Source organism: Zonotrichia leucophrys, unplaced genomic scaffold, assembly GCF_028769735.1.
Source record: "Zonotrichia leucophrys gambelii isolate GWCS_2022_RI unplaced genomic scaffold, RI_Zleu_2.0 Scaffold_75_219274, whole genome shotgun sequence".
Classification (NCBI taxonomy): Eukaryota; Metazoa; Chordata; class Aves; order Passeriformes; family Passerellidae; genus Zonotrichia; species Zonotrichia leucophrys.
Window position 1 is genome coordinate 38,624 of NW_026992280.1, and position 14,025 is coordinate 52,648.

At 62.4% G+C, this 14,025-nt stretch overlaps 1 protein-coding gene across 1 annotated transcript in view; it reads left to right on the forward strand.

Moving 5' to 3' along the window:
* The window catches only part of LOC135460651 (cleavage and polyadenylation specificity factor subunit 1-like), a 117,083-nt gene that overhangs the window by 27,064 nt on the left and 75,994 nt on the right, over positions 1–14,025 (forward strand). The window contains 6 exon segments of the mRNA XM_064737557.1: positions 988–1,127; positions 3,138–3,248; positions 5,188–5,281; positions 9,186–9,273; positions 12,061–12,186; positions 13,414–13,465. Of these exon segments, the coding sequence (XP_064593627.1) occupies positions 988–1,127; positions 3,138–3,248; positions 5,188–5,281; positions 9,186–9,273; positions 12,061–12,186; positions 13,414–13,465 (611 nt within the window).

Sequence of the window (14,025 nt, forward strand, 5' to 3'; positions counted from 1 at the left end):
TGACACTCAGCTGTCCCCACAGGCGGGTGGCAGTGCGGCAGGACACGGGTGGGGTCAGGTGGGGTCAGGGTGTGTTTGTCACCCCCAGGTGACACTCAGGTGACACAGAGCTGTCCCCACAGGCGGGTGGCAGTGCGACAGGACACTGTGACCCCCCAGGTGACACTCAGGTGACATTGGGGTGTCCCCACAGGAGGGTGGCAGTGCCTTAGGACACTGTGACCCCCCAGGTGACACCCCAAATGACACAGCTGTCCCCACAGGCGGGTGGCAGTGCAGCAGGACACGGGTGGGGTCAGGGGGTGTCTGTCACCCCCAGGTGACACTCAGGTGACACTCAGGTGACAGTGCTGTCCCCACAGGCGGGTGGCAGTGCGACAGGACACTGTGACACCCAGGTGACACTCAGGTGACAGTGCTGTCCCCACAGGCGGGTGGCAGTGCGACAGGACACTGTGACCCCCAGGTGACACTCAGGTGACACTCAGCTGTCCCCACAGGCGGGTGGCAGTCCGACAGGACACTGTGACACCCCAGGTGACACTCAGGTGACATTGGGGTGTCCCCACAGGCGGGTGGCAGTCCGACAGGACACTGTGACCCCCAGGTGACACTCAGGTGACACTCAGCTGTCCCCACAGGCGGGTGGCAGTGTGGCAGGACACTGTGACCCCCCAGGTGACAGAGCTGTCCCCACAGGCGGGTGGCAGTGCGACAGGACACGGGTGGGGTCAGGTGGGGTCAGGGTGTGTCTGTCACCCCCAGGTGACACTCAGGTGACACTCAGGTGACACTCAGGTGACACTCAGGTGACAGTGCTGTCCCCACAGGCGGGTGGCAGTGCGACAGGACACTGTGACACCCCAGGTGGCGCTCAAATGACACAGAGGTGACAGGGCTGTCCCCACAGGCGGGTGGCAGTGCGACAGGACACGGGTGGGGTCAGGGTGTGTCTGTCACCCCCAGGTGACAGAGCTGTCCCCACAGGCGGGTGGCAGTGCGACAGGACACGTGCAGCATCGTGGCCATCTCGCTGAACATCCTGCAGCGCGTGCACCCGGTGATCTGGTCCCTGAGCTCGCTGCCCTTCGACTGCACCCAGGCCCTGCCCGTGCCCAAACCCATCGGTCAGTGACGGGGACACAGTGACACAGTGACACAGTGACACAGTGACAGTGACACAGTGACACAGTGACAGTGACACAGTGACAGTGACACAGTGACAGTGACACAGTGACAGTGACAGTGACAGTGACAGTGACAGTGACACAGTGACACAGTGACAGTGACAGTGACACAGTGACAGTGACACAGTGACAGTGACAGTGACACAGTGACAGTGACACAGTGACAGTGATAGTGACAGTGACAGTGACACAGTGACAGTGACACAGTGACAGTGACACAGTGACAGTGACACAGTGACACAGTGACACTGACAGTGACACAGTGACACAGTGACAGTGACACAGTGACAGTGACACAGTGACAGTGACACAGTGACGGTGACAGTGACACAGTGACAGTGACACAGTGACGGTGACACAGTGACAGTGACAGTGACACAGTGACAGTGACACAGTGACAGTGACACAGTGACAGTGACACAGTGACAGTGACAGTGACACAGTGACAGTGACACAGTGACAGTGACAGTGACACAGTGACACAGTGACAGGGACAGTGACACAGTGACAGTGACAGTGACAGTGACACAGTGACAGTGACACAGTGACAGTGACAGTGACACAGTGACAGTGACACAGTGACAGTGACACAGTGACACAGTGACAGTGACACAGTGACAGTGACACAGTGACAGTGACACAGTGACAGTGACAGTGACACAGTGACAGTGACACAGTCCCTGTGTCCCAAGCGTCATGGGGATGATGATGACAGTGACAGAGACAGTATCACCATGTTCCAGGGCATGTGGTGACGATGACACTGTTCCTGTTCCTGATGTCACAGTGGGTGTGGTGACACTGACACTGTTCCTGTCCCCGGTGTCACAGACAGTGTGGTGATGATTGTGGCAATGACATTGACAATGTCCCCTGTGTTCCCGTTGTCCCCATGTGGTGATGGTGTGATGAGGGTGACAATGGTGATGGTGTGGTGACACTGACAGTGTCCCCATGTCCTCATGTCCCAGGGGGTGTTGTGAGGGTGACAATGACAATGACACTGACACTGTCCCCATGTCCCTGGGGGTGTTGTGATGGTGACAATGACACTGACACTGTCCCCATGTCCCAGGGGGTGACGGTGACAATGACAATGACAATGACACTGTCCCCATGTCCCAGGGGGTGTGGTGAGGGTGACAATGACAGTGACGCTGACACTGTCCCCATATCCCAGGGGGTGATGGTGACAATGACACTGATGCTGTCCCCATGTCCCGGGGGGTGTGGTGATGGTGACAATGACAATGACCCTGTCTCCATGTCCCAGGGGGTGTGGTGAGGGTGACAGTGGTGACGGTGACAATGACACTGACACTGTCCCCATGTCCCCGTGTCCCAGGGGGCGTGGTGACAATGTTCTGACACTGACACTGACACTGTCCCCGTGTCCCAGGGGGCGTGGTGACAGTGACAATGACAATGACACTGTCCCCATGTCCCCGTGTCCCAGGGGGCGTGGTGACAATGTTCTGACACTGACACTGACATTGTCCCTGTGTCCCAGGGGGTGTGGTGACGGTGACAATGACAATGACACTGACACTGTCCCCAATGTCCCCGTGTCCCAGTGGGTGTGGTTAGGGTGACAGTGGTGACAATGACACTGACACTGTCCCCATGTCCCTGTGTCCCAGGGGGCGTTGTGACGGTGACAATGACACTGACACTGTCCCCATGTCCCCATGTCCCCGTGTCCCAGGGGGCGTGGTGACAGTGACAATGACACTGACACTGTCCCCGTGTCCCAGGGGGCGTGGTGACGGTGACACTGACATTGTCCCCGTGTCCCAGGGGGCGTGGTGACAGTGACAATGACACTGACACTGTCCCCGTGTCCCAGGGGGCGTTGTGACGGTGACAATGACAATGACACTGACACTGTCCCCGTGTCCCAGGGGGCGTGGTGACAGTGACAATGACACTGACATTGTCCCCGTGTCCCAGGGGGTGTTGTGATCTTCGCTGTGAACTCGCTGCTGTACCTGAACCAGAGCGTGCCCCCGTATGGGGTGGCACTGAACAGCCTCACCTGCGGCACCACCGTGTTCCCGCTCCGTGAGTGACACTGTCACTGTCCCCTGTCACTGTCCCTGTCCCTGTCACCTGTCATGTCCTCATCCCTGTCACTGTCCCCTGTCACTGTCCCTCTCCCATTCCTGTCCCCGTATGGCATGGTCCTGAACAGCCTCACCTGCGGCACCACCGTGTTCCCGCTCCGTGAGTGACACTGTCCCCTGTCACCGTCACTGTCACTGTCCCTGTCCCATTCCTGTCCCCGTACGGGGTGGCACTGAACAGCCTCACCTGCGGCACCACCGTGTTCCCGCTCCGTGAGTGACACTGTCCCTGTCCCTGTCACTGTCACTGTCCCCTGTCACTGTCCCCTGTCACTGTTCCATTCCTGTCCCTGTATGGCATGGTCCTGAACAGCCTCACCTGCGGCACCACCGTGTTCCCGCTCCGTGAGTGGCACTGTCCCTGTCACTGTCACTGTCACCTGTCATGTCCCCATCCCTGTCACTGTTCCCTGTCCCTGTCCCCGTTCCTGTCACCTGTCACTGTCCCCTGTCCCATTCCTGTCCCCGTCCCCGCTGTGAATGTCCCCATCCCTGTCCCCCTGTGCCTGTCCCCATCCCTGTCCCTGTCCCCATCCCTGTCCCTGTCCTCAGTTGTGACTGTCCCCATTGTCCCTGTCCCCATCTCTGTCTCAACCCCTGTCACTATCCCTGTCACCTGTCACTGTTCCCTGTCCCATTCCTGTCCCCGTCCCCGCTGTGAATGTCCCCATCCCTGTCCCTGTCCTCAGTTGTGACTGTCCCCATTGTCCCTGTCCCCATCTCTGTCTCATCCCTGTCCTCTCCATGTCCTGTCCCTGTCCCCATTGTCCCTGTCCCCATCTCTGTCTCATCCCTGTCCCCATCCCTGTCCTGTCCATGTCCCATCCCTGTCCCTGTCCCCATTGTCCCTGTCCCCATCTCTGTCTCATCCCTGTCCCCATCCCTGTCCTGTCCATGTCCCATCCCTGTCCCCATCCCCACTGTCCCTGTCCCCATCGCTGTCGCCATCCCTGTCCTGTCCCTGTCCCCGTCCCCACTGTCCCTATCCCATCCTTGTCACTGTCCCCAGCTGTGACTGTCCCCGTTTCTGTCCCCATCCCTGTCCCTGTCCCCTGTTCCCACTGTCCCCATCCCCACTGTCCCTGTCCCATCCCTGTCCCCACTGTGACTGTCCCCATCCCTGTCCCCTGCCCCTGTCCCCACTGTTCCTCTCCCAGCTGTCCCCATCCCCACTGTCCCTGTCCCATCCCCACTGTCCCCACTGTCCCTGTCCCCACTGTCCCCATCCCCACTGTCCCCACTGTCCCCATCCCTGTCCCTGTCCCCACTGTCCCCTGTCCCCATCCCCACTGTCCCTGTCCCATCCCCACTGTCCCTGTCCCCATCCCCACTGTCCCCACTGTCCCACTCCCCACTGTCCCTTTCCCCACTGTCCCCATCCCCACTGTCCCTGTCCCCATCACTGTCCCTGTCCCCACTGTCCCCATCCCCACTGTCCCTGTCCCATCCCTGTCCCCATCCCTACTGTCCCTGTCCCCACTGTCCCCATCCCTGTCCCCATCACTGTCCCCACTGTCCCTGTCCCCATCCCTGTCCCTGTCCCGTCGCTGTCCCCATCCCCACTGTCCCTGTCCCCATCACTGTCCCCTGTCCCCATCCCTGTCCCCATCACTGTCCCTGTCCCCATCCCCACTGTCCCCATCCCCACTGTCCCTGTCCCCACTGTCCCTGTCCCACTGTCCCTGTCCCCACTGTCCCCTGTCCCCATCCCCACTGTCCCCACTGTCCTGTCCCCACTGTCCCCTGTCCCCATCCCCACTGTCCCCACTGTCCCTTTCCCCACTGTCCCCATCCCACTGTCCCCTGTCCCATCCCCACTGTCCCTGTCCCCATCCCCACTGTCCCCATCGCTGTCGCTGTCCCTGTCCCGTCCCCAGGGGTCCAGGAGGGCGTGAGGATGACTCTGGACTGTGCCCAGGCCACCTTCATCTCCTATGACAAGATGGTCATCTCGCTCAAGGGGGGGGAGATGTGAGTCTGGGGGGCCCTGGGGGTGTCCCCGAGGGTCTGGGGGTGTCCCCAAGGGTCTGGGGGTGTCCCCAGGGTTTGGGGGTGTCCCCAAGGGTTTGGGGGTGTCCCCAAGGGTTTGGGGGTGTCCCCAGGGGTTTGAGGTGTCCCCAGGGGTTTGGGGGTGTCCCCAGGGGTTTGGGGGTGTCCCCAGGGGTTTGGGGGGGTCCCCAGGGGTTTGGGGGTGTCCCCAAGGGTTTGGGGGTGTCCCCAAGGGTTCGGGGGTGTCCCCAGGGGTCTGTCACCCCCTGAGTGTCCCTCTATGTCCCAGCTCTGTGCTGACGCTGATCACGGACGGGATGAGCTCTGTCCCTGGGACAAGAGTTGGGGGTCCCCGAGTTTCTGGGGTGACTTTTGGGGGTCTTCAGGGATTTTGGGGGGTCCTGGGGGTGTCCCCAAGGGTTCGGGGGTGTCCCCAAGGGTTTGGGGGTGTCCCCAGGGGTCTGTCACCCCCTGAGTGTCCCTCTGTGTCCCAGCTCTGTGCTGACGCTGATCACGGATGGGATGCGCTCTGTCCTGTGGGGGTCTCTGGGGGTCCTGGTTTTTCTGGGGGTGTCCCCAAGGGTTTGGGGGTGTCCCCAAGGGTTCGGGGGTGTCCCCAAGGGTTTGGGGGTGTCCCCAGGGGTTTGGGGGTGTCCCCAAGGGTTTGGGGGTGTCCCCAAGGGTTCGGGGGTGTCCCCAAGGGTTTGTCACCCCCCTGAGTGTCCCTTTGCCATCCCAGCCGTGTCCTGACGCTGATCACGGACGGGATGAGCTCTGTCCCTGGGACAAGAGTTGGGGGTCCCCGAGTTTCTGGGGTGACTTTTGGGGGTCTTCAGGGATTTTGGGGGGTCCTGGGGGTGTCCCCAGGGTTTGGGGGTGTCTCCAGGGGTTTGGGGTGTCCCCAAGGGTTGGGGGTGTCCCCAAGGGTCTGGGGGTGTCCCCAGGGGTTTGGGGTGTCCCCAAGGGTTTGGGGGTGTCCCCAGGGGTTTGGGGGTGTCCCCAAGGGTTTGGGGGTGTCCCCAAGGGTCTGGGGGTGTCCCCAGGGGTCTGGGGGTGTCCCCAGGGGTTGGGGGTGTCCCCAAGGGTCTGGGGGTGTCCCCAGGGGTTCGGGGGTGTCCCCAGGGGTTTGGGGGTGTCCCCAGGGGTTCGGGGTGTCCCCAGGGGTCTGGGGGTGTTCCCAAGGGTTGGGGGTGTCCCCAAGGATTAGGAGCTGTCCCCAAGGGTCTGGGGTGTCCCCAAGGGTCTGGGGTGTCCCCATGTCCCCCCCCAAAGTGCCACCCCCTGTCCCAGCCATGTCCTGACGCTGCTCAGGGACAGGGTGAGCTCTGTCCCCTCCTGCCCTGGGACACCCCTGGGGGTTTCTGGGGGGACTTTTGGGGGTCTTCAGGGATTTTGGGGGGTCCTGGGGGTGTCCCCAAGGGTTCGGGGGTGTCCCCAGGGGTTTGGGGGTGTCCCCAGGGGTTTGGGGGTGTCCCCAAGGGTTCAGGGTGTCCCCAAGGGTTCAGGGGTGTCCCCAAGGGTTTGGGGGTGTCCCCAAGGGTTTGTCACCCCCCTGAGTGTCCCTTTGCCATCCCAGCCGTGTCCTGATGCTGATCACGGACGGGATGAGCTCTGTCCCTGGGACAAGAGTTGGGGGTCCCCGAGTTTCTGGGGTGACTTTTGGGGGTCTTCAGGGATTTTGGGGGGTCCTGGGGGTGTCCCCAAGGGTTCGGGGGTGTCCCCAGGGGTTTGTCACCCCCCTGAGTGTCCCTCTGTGTCCCAGCTCTGTGCTGACGCTGATCACGGATGGGATGCGCTCTGTCCTGTGGGGGTCTCTGGGGGTCCTGGTTTTTCTGGGGGTGTCCCCAAGGGTTTGGGGGTGTCCCCAGGGGTCTGGGGGTGTCCCCAGGGGTTCGGGGGTGTCCCCAGGGGTCTGTCACCCCCCTGAGTGTCCCTTTGCCATCCCAGCCGTGTCCTGATGCTGATCACGGACGGGATGAGCTCTGTCCCTGGGACAAGAGTTGGGGGTCCCTGAGTTTCTGGGGTGACTTTTGGGGGTCTCCAGGGATTTTGGGGGGTCCTGGGGGTGTCCCCAGGGGTTCAGGGGTGTCCCCAGGGTCTGTCACCCCCTGAGTGTCCCTCTCTCTGTCCCAGCTCCGTGCTGACGCTGATCACAGATGGGATGGGCTCTGTCCTGTGGGGGTCTCTGGGGGTCCTGGGGGTCCTGGTTTTTCTGGGGGTGTCCCCAAGGGTTTGAGGTGTCCCCAAGGGTTCAGGGGTGTCCCCAAGGGTTTGGGGGTGTCCCCAAGGGTTTGTCACCCCCCTGAGTGTCCCTTTGCCATCCCAGCCGTGTCCTGACGCTGATCACGGACGGGATGAGCTCTGTCCCTGGGACAAGAGTTGGGGGTCCCCGAGTTTCTGGGGTGACTTCTGGGGTCTTCAGGGATTTTGGGGGGTCCTGGGGGTGTCCCCAAGGGTTCGGGCGTGTCCCCAAGGATTTGGGGTGTTCCCAAGGATTTGGGGTGTCCCCAGGGGTCTGGGGGTGTCCCCAAGGATTTGGGGTGTCCCCAAGGGTTCGGGGGGTGTCCCCAGGGTTTGGGGTGTCCCCAAGGGTTTGGGGGTGTCCCCAAGGGTTTGGGGTGTCCCCAAGGGTTTGGGGGTGTCCCCAGGGGTCTGTCACCCCCTGAGTGTCCCTCTCTCTGTCCCAGCTCTGTGCTGACGCTGATCACGGACGGGATGCGCTCTGTCCTGTGGGGGTCTCTGGGGGTCCTGGTTTTTCTGGGGGTGTCCCCAGGGTTTGGGGGTGTCCCCAGGGACTCAGGGATGTCCCCAAGGGTTCAGGGGTGTCCCCAAGGGTTTGGGGTGTCCCCAGGGGTCTGGGGGTGTCCCCAAGGGTTCAGGGGTGTCCCCAAGGGTTTAGGGGTGTCCCCAAGGGTTTGTCACCCCCCTGAGTGTCCCTTTGCCATCCCAGCCGTGTCCTGATGCTGATCACGGACAGGATGAGCTCTGTCCCTGGGACAAGAGTTGGGGGTCCCTGAGTTTCTGGGGTGACTTTTGGGGGTCTTCAGGGATTTTGGGGGGTCCTGGGGGTGTCCCAAGGGTTTGGGGTGTCCCCAAGGATTTGGTGTGTCCCCAAGGGTCTGGGGTGTCCCCAAGGGTTTGGGGTGTCCCCAAGGGTTGAGGGTGTCCCCAAGGTTTGGGGTGTCCCCAGGGGTTCGGGGTGTCCCCAGGGACTCAGGGGTGTCCCCAGGGTTTGGGGGTGTCCCCAAGGGTTTGGGGGTGTCCCCAGGGGTCCTGGGGTGTCCCCAAGGGTTTGAGGTGTCCCCAGGGTTTGGGGGTGTCCCCAGGGACTCAGGGGTGTCCCCAGGGGTTCGGGGGTGTCCCCAAGGATTTGGGGGTGTCCCCAGGGGTTTGGGGGTGTCCCCTGGGTCTGGGGGTTCCCCAAGGGTTCAGGGGTGTCCCCAGGGGTTCGGGGGTGTCCCCAGGGGTTGGGGGTGTCCCCAGGGGTCTGTCACCCCCTGAGTGTCCCTCTGTGTCCCAGCTCTGTGCTGATGCTGATCACGGACGGGATGCGCTCTGTCCTGTGGGACTGTGGGGGTCCCTGGGGGTCCTGGTTTTTCTGGGGGTGTCCCCAAGGGTTCCGGGGTGTCCCCAGGGACTCAGGGGTGTCCCCAGGGTTTGTCACCCCCTGAGTGTCCCTCTCTCTGTCCCAGCTCCAAGCTGACGCTGATCACGGATGGGATGCGCTCTGTCCTGTGGGGGTCCCTGGGGGTCTCTGGGGGTCCTGGTTTTTCTGGGGGTGTCCCCAGGGGTTTGGGGGTGTCCCCAGGGTTCGGGGGTGTCCCCAGGGGTTCAGGGGTGTCCCCAAGGGTCTGTCACCCCCTGAGTGTCCCTCTCTCTGTCCCAGCTACGTGCTGACGCTGATCACGGACGGGATGCGCTCCGTGCGCTCCTTCCACTTCGACAAAGCGGCCGCGTCCGTCCTGACCACCTGTGTGAGCACCTGGGGACACTGGGGACAGTCTGGGGACAGTCTGGGGACAGTCTGGGGACACTGGGGACACCTGGGGACAGTCTGGGGACACCTGGGGATACCTGGGGACACTGGGGACAGTCTGGGGACACTGGGGACACCTGGGGACATCTGGGGACAGTCTGGGGACATCTGGGACACTGGGGACATCTGGGGACACTGGGGACACCTGGGGACACTGGGGACAGTCTGGGGACACTGGGGACAGTCTGGGGACACTGGGGACAGTCTGGGATAGTCTGGGACACTGGGGACACCTGGGATACCTGGGGACACTGGGGACACTGGGGACACCTGGGGACACTGGGACACTGGGACAGTCTGGGGACAGTCTGGGGACATCTGGGGACACTGGGGACACTGGGGACAGTCTGGGGACACTGGGGACATCTGGGGACACCTGGGGACACTGGGGACACTGGGGACACCTGGGGACAGTCTGGGGACAGTGGGGACACCTGGGGACAGTCTGGGACACTGGGGACAGTCTGGGGACAGTCTGGGGACACTGGGGACAGTCTGGGACACTGGGGACAGTCTGGGGACAGTCTGGGGACACTGGGGACACCTGGGGACAGTCTGGGGACACTGGGGACACTGGGGACAGTCTGGGACACTGGGGACATCTGGGGACACTGGGGACAGTCTGGGGACACTGGGGACACTGGGGACAGTCTGGGGACAGTGGGGACACTGGGGACACCTGGGGACACTGGGGACAGTCTGGGGACATCTGGAGACACTGGGGACACCTGGGGACACCTGGGGACACTGGGGACAGCCTGGGGACACTGGGACAGTCTGGGGACACCTGGGGACATCTGGGGACAGTCTGGGGACACTGGGGACAGTCTGGGACACTGGGGACACTGGGGACAGTCTGGGGGCACCTGGGGACAGTGGGGACACTGGGGATACCTGGGGACAGTCTGGGGACACCTGGGGACACCTGGGGACAGTCTGGGGACACTGGGGACAGTCTGGGGACACCTGGGGACACCTGGGGACAGTCTGGGACACTGGGGACAGTCTGGGGACACTGGGGACACCTGGGGACAGTCTGGGGACACCTGGGGACAGTCTGGGGACACTGGGGACATCTGGGGACACTGGGGACAGTCTGGGGACAGTCTGGGGACACTGGGGACACTGGGGACACTGGGGACAGTCTGGGGACACCTGGGGATACCTGGGGACACTGGGGACACCTGGGGACACTGGGGACAGTCTGGGGGACACTGGGGACAGTCTGGGGACACTGGGGACAGTCTGGGGACACTGGGGACACCTGGGGGCACCTTGAGGACACCTGGGGAACAGTCTAGGGACAGCTGGGTACACTTGAGGACAGTGTGGGGACACCTGGGATACTTGGGGACACTGGGGACAGTCTGGGACACTGGGGACACCTGGAGGATACGAGAGACATCCCTGGGGACACCTGAGGAACTGTCTAGGGACACTAGGAGGCACCTAGGGACAGTCTGGGACATCTGAGGGGCACTGGGGACACTGGGGACATTTGGGGACACTGGGGACACTGGGGACACCTGGGGATACCTGGGGATGCTCGGGGACATTTGGGGACAGTCTGAGGACACCTGGGGGACAGTGGGGGTCACCTGGGAGGCACTGGGGACACCTGGGCGACAGCTAGGAACACCTGGGGACACCTGAGGGCACTTTGAGGACACTGGGGCACACCTGGTCACGCTGAGGTGACTCTGAGGTGACACCTGGTGACCCTGAGTGACACCTGTGTCCCCAGATGGTGCCATTGGAGCCCGGCTATCTGTTCCTGGGTACACTGGGTGACACCTGGTGACCCTGGGGTGACACCTGGTGACCCTAAGTGACACCTGTGTCCCCAGATGGTGCCATTGGAGCCCGGCTATCTGTTCCTGGGCACACCTGGGCACACCTGGTGACACTGGGTGACACTCAGGTGACACTCAGGTGACACTCAGGTGCCCCTGTGTCCCCAGATGGTGCCATTGGAACCCGGCTATCTGTTCCTGGGCACACCTGGTGACACTGGGTGACACTCAGGTGACACTCAGGTGCCATGTGTGCCATGTGTGTCCCCAGATGGTGCCCCTGGAGCCCGGCTATCTGTTCCTGGGCACACCTGGTGACACTCAGGTGCCATGTGTGCCATGTGTGTCCCCAGATGGTGCCATTGGAGCCCGGCTATCTGTTCCTGGGCACACCTGGGCACACCTGGTGACACTCAGGTGACACTCAGGTGACACTCAGTGACAATGAGTGACACTCAGGTGCCATGTGTGCCATGTGTGTCCCCAGATGGTGCCATTGAACCCGGCTATCTGTTCCTGGGCACACCTGGTGACACTCAGGTGACACTCGGGTGACACTCAGGTGCCATGTGTGTCATGTCTGTCCCCAGATGGTGCCATTGGAGCCGGGTTATCTGTTCCTGGGCACACCTGGGCACACCTGGTGACCCTGGGGGACACTCAGGTGACACTCAGGTGACACTCAGGTGCCATGTGTGTCCCCAGATGGTGCCATTGGAACCGGGCTATCTGTTCCTGGGCACACCTGGGCACACCTGGGCACACCTGGGCACACCTGGTGACACTCAGGTGACACTCAGGTGACACTCAGGTGCCATGTGTGCCATGTGTGTCCCCAGATGGTGCCATTGGAGCCCGGCTATCTGTTCCTGGGCACACCTGGTGACACTGGGTGACACTCAGGTGACACTCAGGTGCCCCTGTGTCCCCAGATGGTGCCTCTGGAACCCGGTTACCTGTTCCTGGGCTCCCGCCTGGGGAACTCCCTCCTGCTCAGGTACACGGAGAAGCTGCAGGAGGCGCCCGTGGGGCCCGGCCGGGACGCGCCCGACAGACAGGTGAGGGCCCAAAATGGCACCTGGGCACCTCAAAATCCTCCCTGGGCACCCTGAAATGCACCTGGGCACCCCAAAATCCACCTGGGGACCCCAAAATCCACCTGGGCACCCTAAAATGCACCTGGCATCCCCAAAAATCGCCATCCCAGAGCTGCCGGCCAGGCCGGGCAGGGAGGGGCCCGACAGACAGGTGAGGGCCCAAAATGGCACCTGGGCACCCCAAAATCCACCTGGGCACCCCAAAATCCACCTGGGCACCCAAAATCCTCCCTGGGCACCCTAAATGAACCTGGGCACCCTGAAATGCACCTGGGGATCCCCAAAATCCACCTGGGGATCCCCAAAAATCCACCTGGGCACCCCAAAATCCACCTGGGCACCCCAAAATGCACCTGGGGATCCCCAAAATCCACCTGGGCACCCCAAAATCCACCTGGGCACCCCAAAATCCACCTGGGGATCCCCGAAATCCACCTGGGCACCCAAAATGGCACCTGGGCACCCCAAAATCCACCTGGGCACCCTGAAATGCACCTGGGGATCCCCAAAATCCACCTGGGCACCCTGAAATGCACCTGGGGACCCCGAAATGCACCTGGGCACCCCAAAATGAACCTGGGGATCCCCGAAATCCTCCCAAAATCCACCTGGGGACCCCAAAATCCTCCCTGGGCAACCCGAAATGCACCTGGGAACCCCAAAATGAACCTGGGCACCCCAAAATCCACCTGGGCACCCCGAAATTCACATGGGCACCCCGAAATGCACCCTGAGATCCCCAAAACACACATTGGGACCCCCAAATCACACCTGGGGATTCCAAATCACACCTGGACACCCCAAAATGTCCCTGGGAGGACCCAAAATTGGTGTGGGGACCCAAATCACACCTGAGGATCCCCAAAATCCACCTGGGGATCCCCAAAATCCACCTGGGACCCCAAAATCCACCTGGGGATCCCCAAAAATCCACCTGGGCACCCCAAAATGCACCTGGGGATCCCCAAAATCCACCTGGGGTCCCAGAATGCACCTGGGGTCCCAGAATGCACCTGGGGGTCCCAAAATTCACCTGGGAACCCCAAAATCCACCTGGGCACCCCAAAATCCACCTGGGGATCCCCAAAATCCACCTGGGGATCCCCAAAATTCACCTGGGGGTCCCAGAATGCACCTGGGGACCCCAAAACTCACCTGGGCACCCCAAACCTGTCCCTGTCCCCCCAGGAGGAGCCCCCGGTGAAGAAGAAACGCTCGGAGCCATCGGGGCCGTGGGCAGGTGGGGACACCTGGGGACACTTTGGGGACACCTGGGGGGGTTTGGGGACACCTGGGGGGCATTGGGGACACCTGGGGACAGTGGGGACACCTGGGGACACTTTGGGGACACCTGGGGACAGTGGGGACACCTGGGGACACTTTGGGGACACTTGGGGACACCTGGGGGACAGTGGGGACAGCTGGGGACACGGGGACACCTGGGGGTAATGGGGACAGTGGGGACACCTGGGGGGGTTTGGGGACACCTGGGGACAGTGGGGACACCTGGGGGTGCCTGGGGGACAGTGGGGACACCTGGATACACCCTGGGGACACCTGGGGACTGGGACTGGAGGACACTGGGGACACCTGTGGGGAACACTGGGGACATGGGGACACCTGGGACACCCTGGGGACACTGGGGACACTCTGGGGACACCTGGGGACACCTGGACCTGGACACTGGGGACAACCTGTGAGGAACAGCTGGGCCCGGGGACACTTGGGGACACCTGGGGACAGTGGGACACCTGGGGGGCATGCTGGGGACAGTGGGGACACTGGGACACCTGGGGACAC